A 16563-nucleotide genomic window follows, 5' to 3' on the forward strand; every position below is an offset into this window, starting at 1 on the left:
CTTTACAGGCTTGATGTTATTTATTACAAAGGATGACTGCTACAGCGATAACAGAGTTTGTAACTAAACATGTATTTAATTAGTTTCAGTTAGTTAGGTTCAGACTAAACAACAAACAAACATCGAAGGATTTATTTAGTTTAATAAATTATTTTGTTAGCTTCCATTTGTTCCCAGAATTTATTACAGATTTCTGTAGTGATTATGATCAGATATTAAATTAAATACTGCATAGATAAAATGTTGCAATTTGGATTGATATTACACATCCTACTCCTTAATATACAATATATAAGTAGTAAGAGAACTGAATAAATATATACAGTATAAATGTTAGTTACCCGGATGTTCATCACTATGCTGTTAGGTCGGTCCCTGATCTGAAAGGGATGATGAAACGGTTTCTCCGACTCACTGTCGCTTGAGTGTGAAGTGTTGGAGCTAATAGACTCATGGCCATCAGCATCCTTCTTGGATAGTAGCTTGCAGAAATCTGAGGACAAGACCAACAGGTTATAGATACTCGAGTGTGAGGAGTAGAAGCAGTTATTCATGCTCGTTAGCGTCCTTCTTCAACAGCACCTAGAAGTCTGACAACTAGACTAATTGAGGTCACAATTACTCCTGTGTCAAGACTTGAGAGATCATAACATCATGGCTTTCTGCATCCTTCTTAGACAGAATCTTGTAGAAATCTAACAAGGCAAACTGAGGTTACACATTTTGGGTGTGAAGGTGCAAGTTCATTATAATGCCATTAGTAGGGGCCATGATCTTGAAGGGATGATGGAAAGATTTCTCTGACTCACTGTCATTGGAGAGTGAGTAGTTGGAGAGGCTCATGATCATCACATCCTTTTTGGTAAACACATTGCAAACATCTGAAAACAAAGGTAATTCGGAAAGTAAGGTCCGTTTTTTTTTTTTTTTTTAAAAAAAAAACCACAACAGACTTTTTCAAAAAACTTGTTTTATTTGATTTCTGACATCAATCACTATTTTTCTACATAATTTCCACTTTTGTTTAAACACTTGTCATAACGATCTACAAGTTTTTGAATGCCGGTGTCATAGAAGTCTGCCGCCTGCGACGATAACCAGTCTTGTACTGCTTGTTTCACCTCGTCATCAGTGTCGAAGCGCTTCCCGCCTAGGAACTCTTTTAGGTAGCGAAACAAGTGGAAGTCGCTCGGCGCCAAGTCTGGGCTGTATGGCGGGTGTTCTAGCTGTTTCCAACCAAACGATTTGATGGGATTTTGGGTTTGGTTGGCAGAGTGGGGTCTGGCATTGTCATGCAGCAACGAAACTCCAGCTGTCAATAAGCCACGTCGCTTGTTCTGTATTGCTCGTCTAAGGTTAGTCAGAGTGTTGCAATAAGTGGCTGCATTTATTGTTGTTCCTCGCTCCATGAACTCGACTAGCAATATCCCACATTTATCCCAAAACACTGTCGCCATAACCTTGCATGTGGACAATGTTTGTTTTGCTTTCACTTTAACTGGTGACGTCGAGTGACGCCACTCCATCGACTGGCGTTTCGTTTCTGGGGTTATGTGGGATACCCATGTCTCGTCACCCGTCACAATGTGGTCTAAAAGATTATCACCTTCTTGATGATATTGGATCAAAAATTCAAGAGCAATACCCATTCTTCTTTTTTTATGTTCCTCAGTAAGCAGCCTGGGAACCCAACGTGAGCACAATTTGCAAAAATCAAAAATTTAAGAAACAATTTTAAACAATGTGGTTCTACTCACGTTTGGAAATTCTATTGCTAATGAAGAAACAGTAAATCGCCGATCTTCACAAATTTTTTCATCGATGGCTTTCACCAAATCTTTGGTGATCACTGACGGCCGACCAGATCGTGGTTCGTCATGGACATTTTCCCGTCCATCTTTAAAAGCTCTCACCCACTTCCGCACTTTGCTGTCACTCATTGCATTTGGACCGTACACTTCACTTATCTGTTGATGAATATCCGCTGCTGAAACGTTCCTTGCTGTCAAAAACGTATCACAGGCCGTATTTCACAGTCGGCGGGACGTTAAATAGTTTTAAATATTTTAAAAAGGCACAGACAACAGCAGACTACAACGATTTCACTGCAAATGGCGTCGTTTACGCGCAATGCATGCCAGGAGCCAGGGCACATGCGCATTTCGCTGCTTGCTTACTGTTTGTCTGGTTAACGCGAATCGGACCTTACTTTCCGAATTACCCTCGTAGTCCAACCGAAAAGTCCTAGAATGTTTCTCATTATGATTGTCTGGTGTGAACTTCTTTCTAATCTTCATGAGGGATCAAAATTATCTCTAATTGACATTATATAAAATAAATAGCATATAAATCAATAAAGACATCAAGTGGTAGTACAGAATAAATTTCAATGATATAGCCTAGATAGTCAAACGTACCTGTGAGTTCATTGACAGTCTTTCCACCCGATGTGATTGCCACTTTGGTCTGGTCAGCAGCTCCCGATGGGTTCTTCATCATATTGAGAGCGTTCCTGCGGGCTATCTCGAGCAGCTTCTGTTTGTCAATTTTGTCCTCAGAAGGGCTACAACAAATCATGATATTTCTGATGAAACACAAAAGTGTCAAATGTAGTGAAATTAGACGTGTATATTTTCCATAATAATATACATTATTTCTACAATGAGAATTGTCAATAAATATTTATTTTGTTTTTATTTAAATTAAGATAAGTTTTAACCTACAATTTTTAAACTAGAACTTAATTTTTACTCAATAGAAGACCCTATAGTCCTAACAGCCATGATTATACAAGATTGACATGTTATAATGTGCTTTTCTGATAAGGTTAACTGTCCACTTCCAAGTAGTTTATAATTCAACTCTGTATACTTGTTCTTCATCATTATACAAGGGAATAAATTTAGGGGCCATTAATAAATGTGCTCTTAAGTAGGGACCATAGTTTTGTATATTATTATAGTTCAGGCAAGTGCTGCTTGAGCGTATATTACAACATCCCCTTCCAGCATCCCTTGCAAACAAACATGTACCATTTCTGTTTCTGTACCTAACCTACACTGTTCATGTTTGAAATATTCAAGATTATTGAATTGCCTGCCTTGTGTAAGATACTGTCAATGATCACTCTATACAGGGAATTTCTCAAGCCTCTATGTCTGCTGTGCATAAAATTGAGTCAGTTAACTTAAAATTCTGAAAATTTTGCCTCTAATGGGTAATAAAGGTATAACTGAAACATACTAAACAATGTAAAGCTTTTTAAAATTCTATTTGACATGGTAAAGTGCTCCCTTATTTTCCCAGGGCAATCTAAGAGCAGTTGTTCAGTAGATTCCTATTGTTCATTGTATAATTTACAGAGTGGATCATCCCTAGAAATGCCGACTATTTAGTTATCTGACCTACAACCTGGGAAGACAGCAATCTAGTCAGGAGATAAAGATCACTAAAGAAACCAACTTCCTTTTCACATTAAATGTTTAAACGGTCATGTACAATGATTGTTAGGCTGGGGAACAAATGAACACTAACAATGGGCTGATACAAACATCACTCACCGTTTGGTCCTATCCCTGGACTTTGATCTTGGCCTGTGCCTGGTACGTTCTCTCTCTCTGCTACTACTGTTACTGCGATGTCTGGTACGTTCTCTCTCTCTGCTACCACTGTCGCTGCGGTATCTGGTCCGTTCTCTATCTCTGCTGCCACTATCGCTGCGGTGTCTGATTCTTTCTCTCTCTCTGCTGTCACTGTCGCTACGATGTCTAATTCGCTCCTTCTCTCTGCTGTGTTTGTCTCTACGTCTATATTTTGAGTCAGAGTGTGACCCATGGCTTTTCTCTCTACTCCTAGATCTGTTGTAACACAAAGTATATTCTAATAATTGTAGAACACTAAATATATTTCATAAACAAATGATAAAAGTAACTTGACATAGTAAAAATCCAACATATGTATATTCAACAAATCATGTTCATGTCATTTTATTGAACAGATACAATTTATAGTATATGAAATAATATAATACAATAACTGACAATAGAAACATAAAATGTATTATAACAAAATTCTTAAACATCAATAACCCCACTCAAATTCAGTACGTTGGGCAATATGACCATCAAACTAAGATTAGAGGAAGAGAGCAGAAGATATAAACCCTTTCAAAGAACATGTTTTCACAAACCTAATCAAGAATTAGGCATGAGAAAGCTGAATACTAAGTAACAATATTCTCGATAATACAAGCCACATTTTCTTAGAACATGCTGTAACAGAAGATGTTGTTAGTATTGTCATGCTTCAGTCCCCATATACTCAAGATTATCCAGGTTTTGCGCATGGAGATTGGTACAGACAACAGGAAACTGGGTAAGATAAATATTATCCTCTCCGTGTTCCCCATATATTTTCTCCATCAATGATTCTGCTACATAGAGACAAGAATGACTCACCTGTCTCTCCTCCTCTCTCGATGTCTCTCGTGATGTCGATGTTTGTCTCTTCGATGGTGGTGGTGATGTCGCCTCTCTCTGTCCCTTTTTTTCTTCTTTTTCTTCCTTTAGTGATCCTGTAAAACAAATTGTTACATTAACTCCTAACTCTTTAGCTTGCCATGAGATATCCAGAGCCAAATATGTTAAACCAATGAAGAAATCAATTAAATGAATTTGAGTGAATTGTACTTATAGGTACAATTCATTTATCTTTTAGCAACTGCAGAAGTATATTTTTGTTGGCCTACTCTAAAACCTAAATAGGTCTACCAACTTGTCTATAGTAAAAGAGTTTATTATAGTACAATTTCTTGGTAATTATTTGCAGGCTATTATTATACTTTCAATACAATTACAATTTTTTTTCAATTAAGACTGTCTATGGATCTCCTAAGTACAAATTATAGAATGCCTGAAAACAAATATACTTTCAGTAGACTATATCTAATTCAGCAAAAACGTCAGTTCACAAAGACTAGGTTTGAAATTTGATTTTACTGTAGACATGTTACTGTATTTGTTTTTAATTCTTGACATATCCTTTAAGTTCTGTACTAAAGTTTCTGTTATTGGTCCAATATAATAGCTGTCACAGTCACTACAGTTAATTTTGTATACTACAAATGTTTCATATATTTCTTGTTTGTAATCATTTGACTTATTTAGTTTTCAATGAATTTAAATGTAGCCTATTATTTCTTGTATGGTAACTGATGGAAAATACTTTGAGAACCCCAATCTTAAGGCATTTGATAGCTCTTGGAAAAATAACACGAAATCTCCCTATATATTAGTTAACTATAGAGTAGTCTTACAAGAGATACATATAAATTGTCGCCCAATGGGTGAGCAGCATTATGGACTAATTGCCAAAGGATAGCAGATTCTGTCATACCTGGCTAACGCAAGAGAAAAATGATTTTCTGTACAGGTTTCAAAATAAAGCCTAGCTTCTGAATCAGCTTGTTTATTCATTGTAATAATTTATTATATACTCTACATACAGTGAGTGCTAAAATGAACAATTTCCGCCAAGACACATCTAGAGTTGGCTGGACAACCTTCAACCTGAATCTAGCTTTAAGATTGTCTAGTTTATTCAATATTTTGAAATAAGAACTCACTGACTTAGGACATAGGAGCTAATTTTATAATGTTCTGCCAGCTGACATAAAGAATTATTTTTTAACCAGTGTCTGACTTTGTATCAGCCTGTGCATTTGATGTAAGAATTCATAAATTATAGGAGCCAAACCTTAAATTGTCTGCTGGCAGACATCAAGAAGTCAACTGGACTTTCTTTCAAGGAGAACCCAGCTAATGGATAACCATAGTGAATTTGCATACTCAGTTAAGAATTCACTGACTTGGTACATTTGAACTGTCATAAATTTTCTGCCGGCGGATTTAAAAGTTGACCAAACAATTTGTCAATCAGACTCTGGTTTCTGGACCAGTCTATGTATTCACTATAATACAATTAATTCTTGATTCAATGGAATTTTAAAGTCAGTAGACATAATAGAGTTTGAAAACAGATATAAAATGAATGAACTGAATGCTTTGTACACACCGTGACTGGAGGGTGTGGGACTCCTTTCTTGGTCACTGCTGGTCTCCGATAACTCCCCTTCCTCATACTTCTCTGCCTTCAGTTTGGCCTCCTCCTCGATCTTTTGTACAGTGGCCTGGTAAACCTGGCTGAACTTTAGGTTCGGTATGGTTATCTTGCCGCTGGTTTTATCTGGAATATCAAATGGAAATAATTAATTGCAATCATAGTGCTAGGACTATGCATTACCATTGTGTACATTGCATATATGAAACCCTGTACATGATAACCTGTAGGAATACATGTCGGGATCTTCACTGAAGACTCATCAAGCATGAAGTTTAGTAGGAATGTTGAGACTGCTGAAATTTTCTTGTATGATTATAATAATTTGAAAAAAGGTTAGAAGGGGTGTCTTTGTCATATGACATGGTAACCTGAAGTAATTCATGAGTAAAATCAGTGGTCAGTATAGTGAAACTGCTGAGTATGCCTTCTGTGATGATAATATGTACTCTAGATGGAGAATGTTACAAGAGTTATCTTTGATACAGAAAATCATAACTTGCGGTAAAGCACGGGCATGATTAGGATTTTCATTACAGACTTCTCATCCAAGAGATGTGGTGCTGAGCACCTCCTGAATGATTATAATGATCTGGCGCAGTGTAGCGGCTACAATGGTTACCGCAAGATAGCCAGATCAAGCAATGTCAAGCGTGGCTGCTGCTTGGATGGATGAGCAATACTGTCTTTGCAAGCAGCCTACCTGCCCGACCATTGGTGGTGATTCAAAAGTCACCTTTAAGCTACTGGTCCCCAGGTTGTGTTAGAGAGGACTTCTTAGCCCTAACTTCGCCTGGTAAAATAAGATATCTTTACTTAACTTTTTAGTTAGGAAGGACTCTGATCAGGAATGTTTCACTTCCACAGAAGGATGTCATAGGTAAATACATAAGAAATGGGTTTTGTTGGGATCTTTGTAATAAACTACCGTGCTTCTAGATATGAGTAAAAAATCTTTGTGCTTAGGTTACAGTGGCCTCGTACTGATAAATGAACACCAACGAGCACTCAACTATTATAAATTTTTTTATTTAAGTAATTATTTTCCTTACTTTAACTTCCACATAGCTAATTTAACATATTTCAATTCACATGTATGTAATAGCAGTTCTTTTTTAGCTGGAATATAGTCAGCTTGTTTGATTTAAAAAAAGAGTCATGGTAACTTTATTATTTAGTGAATCATGCATTGAAAGCGCTAGTGGTGGGGGGGGTGAAACAGACCCTGGCATGATGTCATACGGAGTATATTGGGGCCCTATGGCAATTGCTGTTCTCAGTGATCAGAATATGCCTGTGTACCATGTAATTATGACATCACATCCTCCATTCAATGATAATGGCAAATTTTCCTACCTCAAATATAGACTATTTCAACTATTACTAAATAAAACTTATTATTGTTAGACTCTACGTTTGCTATGCGTTCATATTTTCTCAGCAGTCATTGTGTTAAGTACTAAGCAATTGCTATTAGTTCCTGATGTAGATTGGTGCAACCAGGCCAAAATTAATGAAATTTGTAGCCAACATTAGATGTTAGTTTTCCTGATAGTACAGCTAATAATTTATATATAATTTCCTTAAGATTATATAGCCTTAGACTGTTAGAGCACAATACAATATAACATTAAAATATCTTACTATACTTAAGAGAAGGAATCCATTTTAAATCGTAAATTAAAACTTTTTTTAGCAGGGCACTCATACACTCCTACAGAGTAAAGACACATTACTGATATCAAAGATTATAAAAATTAAAGAAATTACCTGGTTGAGATTTAAGCTCATCCTTCTTTATTCCACAGTCTATAAGGTCTTCTGCAAAGACGTCTGCCACAGGAATAGACTTCACAATATGACTTACTTCAGAGTGTTTAGCGAGGTCTGTGGGTGGTGTTTCTTTAGCTTTCTCAACCACCACTGTTGGAGACACATGGCTAACTAGTCCTGGCTCCTGTTTTATCGGTTTAGAAAGAACTTTTGCACATTCAACATCCAGATTTTTAGCAGCCTGAACATTTGCAATGCTCTTACAGAAAATTTCTGAAGCCAGGTTTGTACTGTCAATAACTTTGTCTACAATTTTACTAACAGCATACTTCAAAATATCTTCTTGAATTGAACCGTGCACTGTCGTGATCAAAGGGTCCACATTTTTCTTACTGGAACTATGTTCCTCCTTTTCCTGTTTAATTTTCACTTTCTCACTCTTATGTTTTTTCTCTTTATCATTTTTCTTCTTCTTCTTAGGTTTTGGTTCATCTTCACTGTCCGAATCTTCACTGAATTTTCCTAATTTTCTCTTTTTTTTTTTCCTGATTTCAAACGATTCAGAATCCGAGGTACTCTTTTTCGACTCTTTTTTTTGTTTTTTACTCTTCTTCTTCGACTCCCGGCTGGTTTTTGATTCTGAACTTGAAGAGCGTTTCTTTTTTAATTTCTTATGTTTTTTCTTGCTACGCTTTTTATGTTTCTTTTGGATTTTTTCTGCAGACACGCTCTGAGATACGATGTCATCCAAGGGAGGAGGTGTGGCGTTGAAGGCGCCAAACAATTCACACAGAATCTCATTAGAAGATTTGATTGTAGTTGAAGGGCTCGGCGATGGAGGAACCGGGATACTCTGTAGGGAGTTGTCAGCTGAGACCTCGCTCACATTCTCTGATAACTCCGGCATATCGTTAAAATCAACCTAAAACAATAACTAATGTAGACATTAGGACATAGATGTACCTGTAAATACACTAGAAAATGCATTGTAGGTAAGTATTTTTACACATCTGCAATGGTACATTATACCTTAAGTTTACTTCTTTTTAACAATTGTTGTTGTTTCGTTAACAAGTATTTAATGTTTTATATTTCAAAATTTACTACAAATACAACAAACAGTCTCAACTAACAATCAATTCATGGAATAGGTTTTAAAAGCATTAATTTTTTTGTCTTCTCACAGATTGGGTACTATGAGTCTTATAGATTCATTTGCAATATAAACACATTCTTGACACTAAAAATCAAAATAGATGAAAATTTTTAAGAATCTGAATTAACAGGAAATATTGTTTGGGTATAATCTGGAACAACACTTTTTCAGCCATATTCTGTTTTATATGTTATTAACAATAGTGTATAACGCAATATGTGAAACAACACTAGCCTAATTTTTAAATAGTTGAACTCTTTGTTTGAAAAATCATCAAAGTAAGTGTTTATTGATAAATTTACAATGTGTTCAAAATATGAAAATATTTATATTACAATACAAGATTCAAATTTAAAAAAATAATAAAAAAATATAGGTTTAAATTTGTAGTAGAGGATTAAAATTTTAAGGTGATGATAGTTTTGTGATAACGATCAACGAATATTAGATGAGAGAAAATATGGTCAACGACAACTGTGGCATACACATAAAAATCAAAGTCTGTGATAATAACATTATTTAGATAAATAATTAATTAATTGATAGACAAATAAAATGATTTCAAATTGTTTGACATTAAATTACTGGTTTTATAATGTTGTTTGGTTTTAACTTAATAGACAATGTTACCAGCTTTTTGTTATAGCTTTGCTAGATATAAAAAGTAATGTGTCAAAATATAGAAATGAAATGAAATCAGTAGGCTACTATGTTAAAGAATGAAATTATTAATTAGTTTATTAAATTGAATTAATCAAATCAAGTCAGTTTGGATTAAATACACCTCAGATTTATGGAAAATCTCAAAATTCAAGTATTTGCATTAATATTACCCAATACTTTGGCTTCAAATAGAAAACTGCAGTTTCTAAAAGTGATGTGTTAGAAGGGAAAGATTCATATCACCAAATAGTGATATCTTCAATTACAGTTGGATTCTGAAGGCTTAAAAGAGAGTGTGGCTATTTAGACTAATTAATAAAAGATCTGAGATCCACCTACATTTACAAAACGGCTGGACTTCTTTGAACTAGGTTGTTTCAGTTGATGAACACAACTCATAGACTAAGTCAAAAATTAAAAATTCATTATACACATCACATATTGGATAATGGCTTCAAAATAAAAAAAATATATGTTAAATTACTTATACATGGTTTTTTTCATCTTGTAGCTGTATGTCATATGATTTTGTTGGTTTGCCAAGATAACAAAATTTTAGGACCAACAGTTTTTAATTATTTATATATGTATAACAACTCTTTTTCTTTTACTTGGTATTCTAAACATATCAACTGATGATTTCATAACAGCGGCATGAAGATCACACTAATGCATCATGATCAACACTTGTAGTGCTTGTAAGGTTAAAAAAAACTCATAGCCTTTCAACTGATACAATTAAAAGTCTGTGACAGGTAATAATGCTTTTATCAGTAAAATAATAATCAACGGCTGCAGTATAATATAAGTGGCCACCACCACAATCGAATCATGATTTTCGAATCATCGATATTCATGAGCATTGAATCTTCGGTATTCATCTATCTAAAAATAATGAAAACAAAATGTCGGGGCCAAATTACGGAATAGGTAATTAATAACTATAATGGTTCAGCTGGTTTTAAATCTTAAAAATGAATATAGTGATGATAAACAAAAAACTATTGAGCTATATATATATATTTATAAAATGTTACAAACAAAACTATGTAACATTTACTTACTTTTTACTATTTTCAAGGATAAATGTGTCCGACTCCTTGTAACGTAAAAGAACATATGTACATTGTAACTGTATTTGCTGTTATTAGTAAAATACCAAACGCATGTTTTATTTTGAATTAATTTAGAGCAATAATGTTGAAGTCAATTACGTTTTAGGTTTTAAAATTGTACTATAGTGAAGCTACACTTTTATATGTAACTGAAATGTATTTGTTTCAGATTATATCAAATAAGTAAACTTTATTTAAAATATGTCTGAGCAGCGTAGTACTTGTGATTATTTTAACCATTATTGTAACCATTTAAAACATTGTTCAATGTTAATTATGAATAGGGGAGGAGACTTTAATAAGCGGCGGCCTACACTCGTTTTTCAGTTGTTTATATCGAACAATTTGATATATATTATCCAACTTCAATATGTAAAAATCGTACACAATAATAGATATGATAAATTACTATAACAAGAAGAATCTCGTAATTACAATTTTAAATACTGGTACATAAATTTGACAATAACATTACAAAACAACAAAACCAACTATGATGGCCTACACTTAGATATCAAAGAAACCTTACAATATTTACAACTTGCCCAGTTTAATATCAATGAGTATCCTAACCGCTTTTCTGAAATGAAGGAAAGAATTCTCCCAATGAGTTACCAGGAGCCAAACCCACAAGTTGAAGCCACTTAAACAAATCTTGACACTTGTAAGGAATATCTAACATAGGCCTATTTTTCTCATAACTATCGCCATTTTCAGTCTCATAATATTGAATAGTTCTTGCTGTTTATTGTTTACATTAAAATTACTATAACTAACAGTAAGTTGAAATCATATGCTAAGTTAAATGAAATGTAATATCGAATTATTCCTTCGGATCAATGAAAACAACCGAAAAATTAGTGTAGACCGCTTATTAAAGTCTACCCTATGAATATCTAATGCTGTATGCGATATTTATAATTAACCCTTTGAGTGCCGCAGCGTTTCGCTATATGGTATGCATAAAATGCCGAGCGAAAATGCCTGATTTTGCAAGAGTCTGGTTAAAAAATTCATAAAAAAATTATTTTTTGGTATAATGTCCTGGTTTTCGTTTTTTTTTTGTAGATAAATTTTTTGGTTATAATAAATTGTTTGATCACTGTAAATATTAATTTAATATTTGAATTGAAAACATATGGTTGTTATTGAAGAATATAGATACTTTTATATCGATTTATAGTCTAGGATTTGAGATGTGACATTAGGTATCGATAGTTACATTCTTCGATATAAAAAACCGGGTCCGCTTATCGTACCCTACCCCTCATTGCTTATAAATATCAGTGAACAAACACAAAAAAACTTAAAAACTATACAAATGTATTTAGTAAAGTACTAGCTGCTTACGATCACCGTAACTCACGGTCAAGGCATTGTTCTACTTACACACAAACTAGAACAACATACACACACGAAATAATATAAAGATACAAACACTACAAACCCATTTACACTTAAAAACTTTCAATATTTACAATCATTTGTGAAATTAACACAAGGCAAACAAAATATGTGACGGCTCGTCCGTAAAGCTGTTGATTCTAAACTCGCACTCTCTTTACAACCGCCGTAAAAATCAGAATCTAATCAGAATGCAACAAAACCTTCATCAAAAGTTACGTTGAAGCCTTTGGAGTGCGTATGTATAGTCATTGAGCCAATTTAGATAAGTACTATATAAAATATAAGCGTTACTGCAGAAGTCGCAAATAGCGAATCTGGCATTTCTTGCATATAATGCAGGACCGCAAATGGTAATTATCATATTAACCGCCGGGGCGGAAAAATACGAGTTTTGCGTTCTTAACTTATTGGAATCGTCCTATATAAAAAAAAGTATAAGGTTTGATGGGGTGGAAATGAGAAATAACGAAGTTCTAGAAAATAAAAAATTAAATAACTTTCCAGTAATATCTCCATGTTCTACATCCACGTCTAGCGTCACGTGACCTTTTGTGGCCAATGATTGAACCTCGTGATGACGTCATCGGTTGCGCCGCCATCTTTGCAAACGTAAATGAGAAATTACAGAAATGAGCAGAATTTTTATCAAAATTAATAATGTTTTTCTTAAGTTCGAGAAAAAAATTAATTACGAGTGCCTCCGGCCATCAGCGCGGGCTTCGGCAGCACCTTCGGTGCTGCCCCGCGCTGATGTCAATAAAAGAAAAACATCCCTCGAGATAGTACCTATCAGTAAAATATAAAATTCTAGAGGGGCTGATCAAAAATATAAATTGAAATGTAATGCAAAGGCAATTATGTAAAGTTTAAAAACTAAATAAATCATGAAAAACTCAAATATATAGATGGATATTAACAGAGAACACTTACCATTAGTGTGTTGGCGGATATAGCTAAACAGCAGCAACAAAAAAGTGGTCTATCACAACGAAACGACACAGTCTCCCGGTTTAAAAACACCACTCGACCGCACGACGAACAAATACACTCATTTTAAAAAATGCCCTGTTCTATTAAAAAAGAGATAATTTCGTTTCGGTTAAAACGTAAGCTCTTTACGTGCCCTACGAAACACTCCGACACACACAATTCACTAGGGTTGGTTGAACTAGTGGATGGTTGATTCATCATTGTAAACTCACTCACTCAATCCGACCTACTGAACACGATATCTTGTGTAGAACTGACCTATGCCCCGGACAACTCAGATAACAGGTATGCTATCAGGCTGCTATCAGTCCCGGCCGCAGATAATATTCAAGTAAACAGATTATCCAGACACAGCACACAAACTGAACATTAAAAACATTAGAAACTTTACCACTTATCAATATACCCCCTAAAATCATGTTATTTGTCATTTGCACCCCCTAGTACTATATATATTTTTTGTTCAGGAGGGTGAGCAGAATACGTTGGTAACGTCAAATTCGTGATTTGCCGCCCCGGCGTTTAATCTTACTGGTACCCCGCAAATAGCGATGCTCCGGCACTCAAAGGGTTAATAATAATGATTCGATTGGTGGAGGCCGCTTTTATACTGAAGACAAATCAACAGTTTTGGTGTTGAATGCGCTTTGGAGTTACTCCATCTTAACCAATCAACATTTCCAGGGTTAAAAGTGGTTTTTGGTAATCTAGGTAAACTAAATATTAATCCTCATTTTGTAAAGTTAATACACAAATAGATCAGTAACCTAGCCTATGTAGTATAATGTTTGACCCTTGCTACCTTTCGAGGGCTCACCAAAAGAACCAAGGTCAGACTAGAGAATTTTACATATTATTAGCTTTCGAGTTGCCTAAGAAAGTACATAAGACTATTAACTATTACTTTACAATTATTTCTACAGAGAGAAAAGATCAATAGATAATAGGCATAACTAGGCTACCTACTTCATAATAAAGCATCTTTAGACATAAAGCCTAACTCATGATCTCAATTCTTAGTTAAAGCGACAAATGGAACTTACAACATTTAGTTAAATAGCAAATTAACGAAAATTGGTTTGCATAATGGGCGTTGTCAAACAGAAAATAACCAAAGATAGTCTACAACTAGCAAGGTAATGAAATAAAGAATGTTAAGCTTACAAAACAATAGTGATCTAAGAGACTTACCGTAAATTGTACTCAAATAATAAGCATAAAGCTAAACTTTCTGTTTAACCTCATAGAATACAAAAACTAGGACACTTATATAAATAAAATTTGGTATACACACAGGAAAACTGGCACTATAACAACTACTAACACAAAATTACAAAAGTCAGCAGTGCAGCCAAAGGCAGCTTTAGCTGTCTGCAGCTATTGCAATGGCAACAGCATCAGAAGCAACATAGCATAGAGGAAAACCAACACTGCAAAATTAATAGTTAAAATATATACTATAAGATTCTTTACATTTTTACATGTCTTTAAACACAATGTTTTCACAGTTTTGTCACAGCTTGGTGGTTCACACTAGAAGATAAAATACTTATGTGTATTATCCCAATTATACAACTATATAAACTATTATAGCTATTAAATAATCTTTATTTCTCTTACAAATTCATTAAACTTGTTCTAAGACAAATTTAATTAATTTTTAATTAAAAACTATTCATTCCGTACAGTGATGTGATGTATAATAACCACCAAGAAGATCTAACGATAAAATGCTTTGGACTAAAGGGATTGTTGAATGTTTTCCTTCTTCCTTCTTCATGGCTCAATAGACTTTGTATATTTGAGCAACATTTTAAATTTCCACAAAAATAAGTGCTTATGCTTTAAGAGCTCTACATTTTAATAGGCTGCAAGTGCCACAGATACATATATTTTAAGTTAGACCAAATCTCAAAGTACAATCTGTAGCGAAGAAAATTGGTGAGATCTGAACATTTACTAAGTTCCCATTACAACGATCTTAATTCAAACAGATATAAAAATTTACCTTAAAAACTTCTTTACTGACGCGATCCTCTAATTCAGTCTCTTCCTTAAGAGATCTTAAATTCGTATTATTGATTAAACTGAATTTTAATTACCAATTATTCAATTAACTTTCTGAAATTTAAACAATACGAAAATGTTAACACGATCAAACACACCTAAGTGTAAGAACTTTAAATCTTTATACATTTAACTGCCCAAACCAGTTAAGAACTTTTTCTCACTAATTATTTTAATATAGTACAGTCAACGTACATAGTGGTTGAGATAAATATCTGTCATTACGTAATAACTACCTCATTTTTGTTTTTTAGAGTTTGTTATTGGATTGTTTAAATTTATGCCTAATTTAGTTATTGCGTAACACATAGTGTTCGTCCTAATCTTTTTTAGTTCATTAGAATTCGAAAAACATTTCTTTATACGTAGATCTTGTTAATTGTGTCTTGTGTCGTTTTTCTACTTCATTTTTTCAACAGGCACGATCAATTTTAAAATTCTTTTGTCTTGCTGTATTTTGAATAAAGTTGAACAAATATCAAAATGTGCTTACCAACTGTATACTAGGACTACGCTAAATCTTCCCGTAACAGGATGAGTGAACACATTGCATACACAAAATGTTCACTGTTCACTGTTTGTTTTCTATAAGCAGATTATATAATGAATTTTAAACGCGTGATTAATATCATTGTATGAGATTTGCAGTTTACCTTGCCATGAATGGTCTAAATATTGCAGTATTGGCAGTTTAATTCTTTCGTTTCGTTATCGTCCAAAGCTTACAACTGATTAAGGCAAATAGTTTATATCCAGCAAATATACAAAAATATATTAAACTTGGAAGATAACAAAAGGTAATTATCAGTCAGGTAAGTGATGAACATAGGAAATGGATTACACTTGGCCTCTAAACAGGGGTCATCCGGTGGGAAATCATAAACTTCTAAATCATCCTTAGAATCCTTCTATACCAAATCGATAAATGTAGGTAGAGCTTTATGGTTTCAAATATGTAGTAGTAGACGTTTAAAGTACAATTGTGGGGTGCGCATTACAGAAAACTCAATATAACATTAGTGGTGATATAGTTTACCTCTGTTCATTCAGTACGGCTTTAATACGCGTAATTGTATTGCTCTCTGAGAAGTTGTAATTGGTAAGTGGTAAGTATATTGGAGGAGGTACCATCTCGGGCCATTTTGTATCATTCGGCACAAAAGCCAAGTACGTACCTCTCCGTTAATCCACCGTCAACACAACAGCTGGGAGAAGGGATAATTCAATTTGCTGTAGTCTATGTTTTATATATTGGACTTGTGGGGTCCAAATAAG

The 16563-nt window shown here is 34.2% G+C and overlaps 1 protein-coding gene across 1 annotated transcript in view; it reads right to left on the bottom strand.

Annotated features, from left to right (window-relative positions):
* Positions 1 to 14584, bottom strand: part of LOC124361174 (protein SON-like) — a 39049-nt gene extending 24465 nt beyond the window's left edge. Inside the window, exons 1-8 of the mRNA XM_046815213.1 lie at positions 14413 to 14584; positions 7888 to 8812; positions 6073 to 6243; positions 4458 to 4573; positions 4249 to 4271; positions 3561 to 3857; positions 2418 to 2563; positions 342 to 493 (exon numbers count right to left, since the gene is read on the bottom strand). Coding sequence (XP_046671169.1) covers positions 342 to 493; positions 2418 to 2563; positions 3561 to 3857; positions 4249 to 4271; positions 4458 to 4573; positions 6073 to 6243; positions 7888 to 8797 — 1815 coding nt within the window. The 5' untranslated portion in view covers positions 8798 to 8812; positions 14413 to 14584. The remainder of the gene's footprint in view (positions 1 to 341; positions 494 to 2417; positions 2564 to 3560; positions 3858 to 4248; positions 4272 to 4457; positions 4574 to 6072; positions 6244 to 7887; positions 8813 to 14412) is intronic.
* Between the last annotated feature and the right edge of the window lie 1979 nt (positions 14585 to 16563).

The sequence above is a fragment of the Homalodisca vitripennis genome, chromosome 4, assembly GCF_021130785.1.
Source record: "Homalodisca vitripennis isolate AUS2020 chromosome 4, UT_GWSS_2.1, whole genome shotgun sequence".
Classification (NCBI taxonomy): Eukaryota; Metazoa; Arthropoda; class Insecta; order Hemiptera; family Cicadellidae; genus Homalodisca; species Homalodisca vitripennis.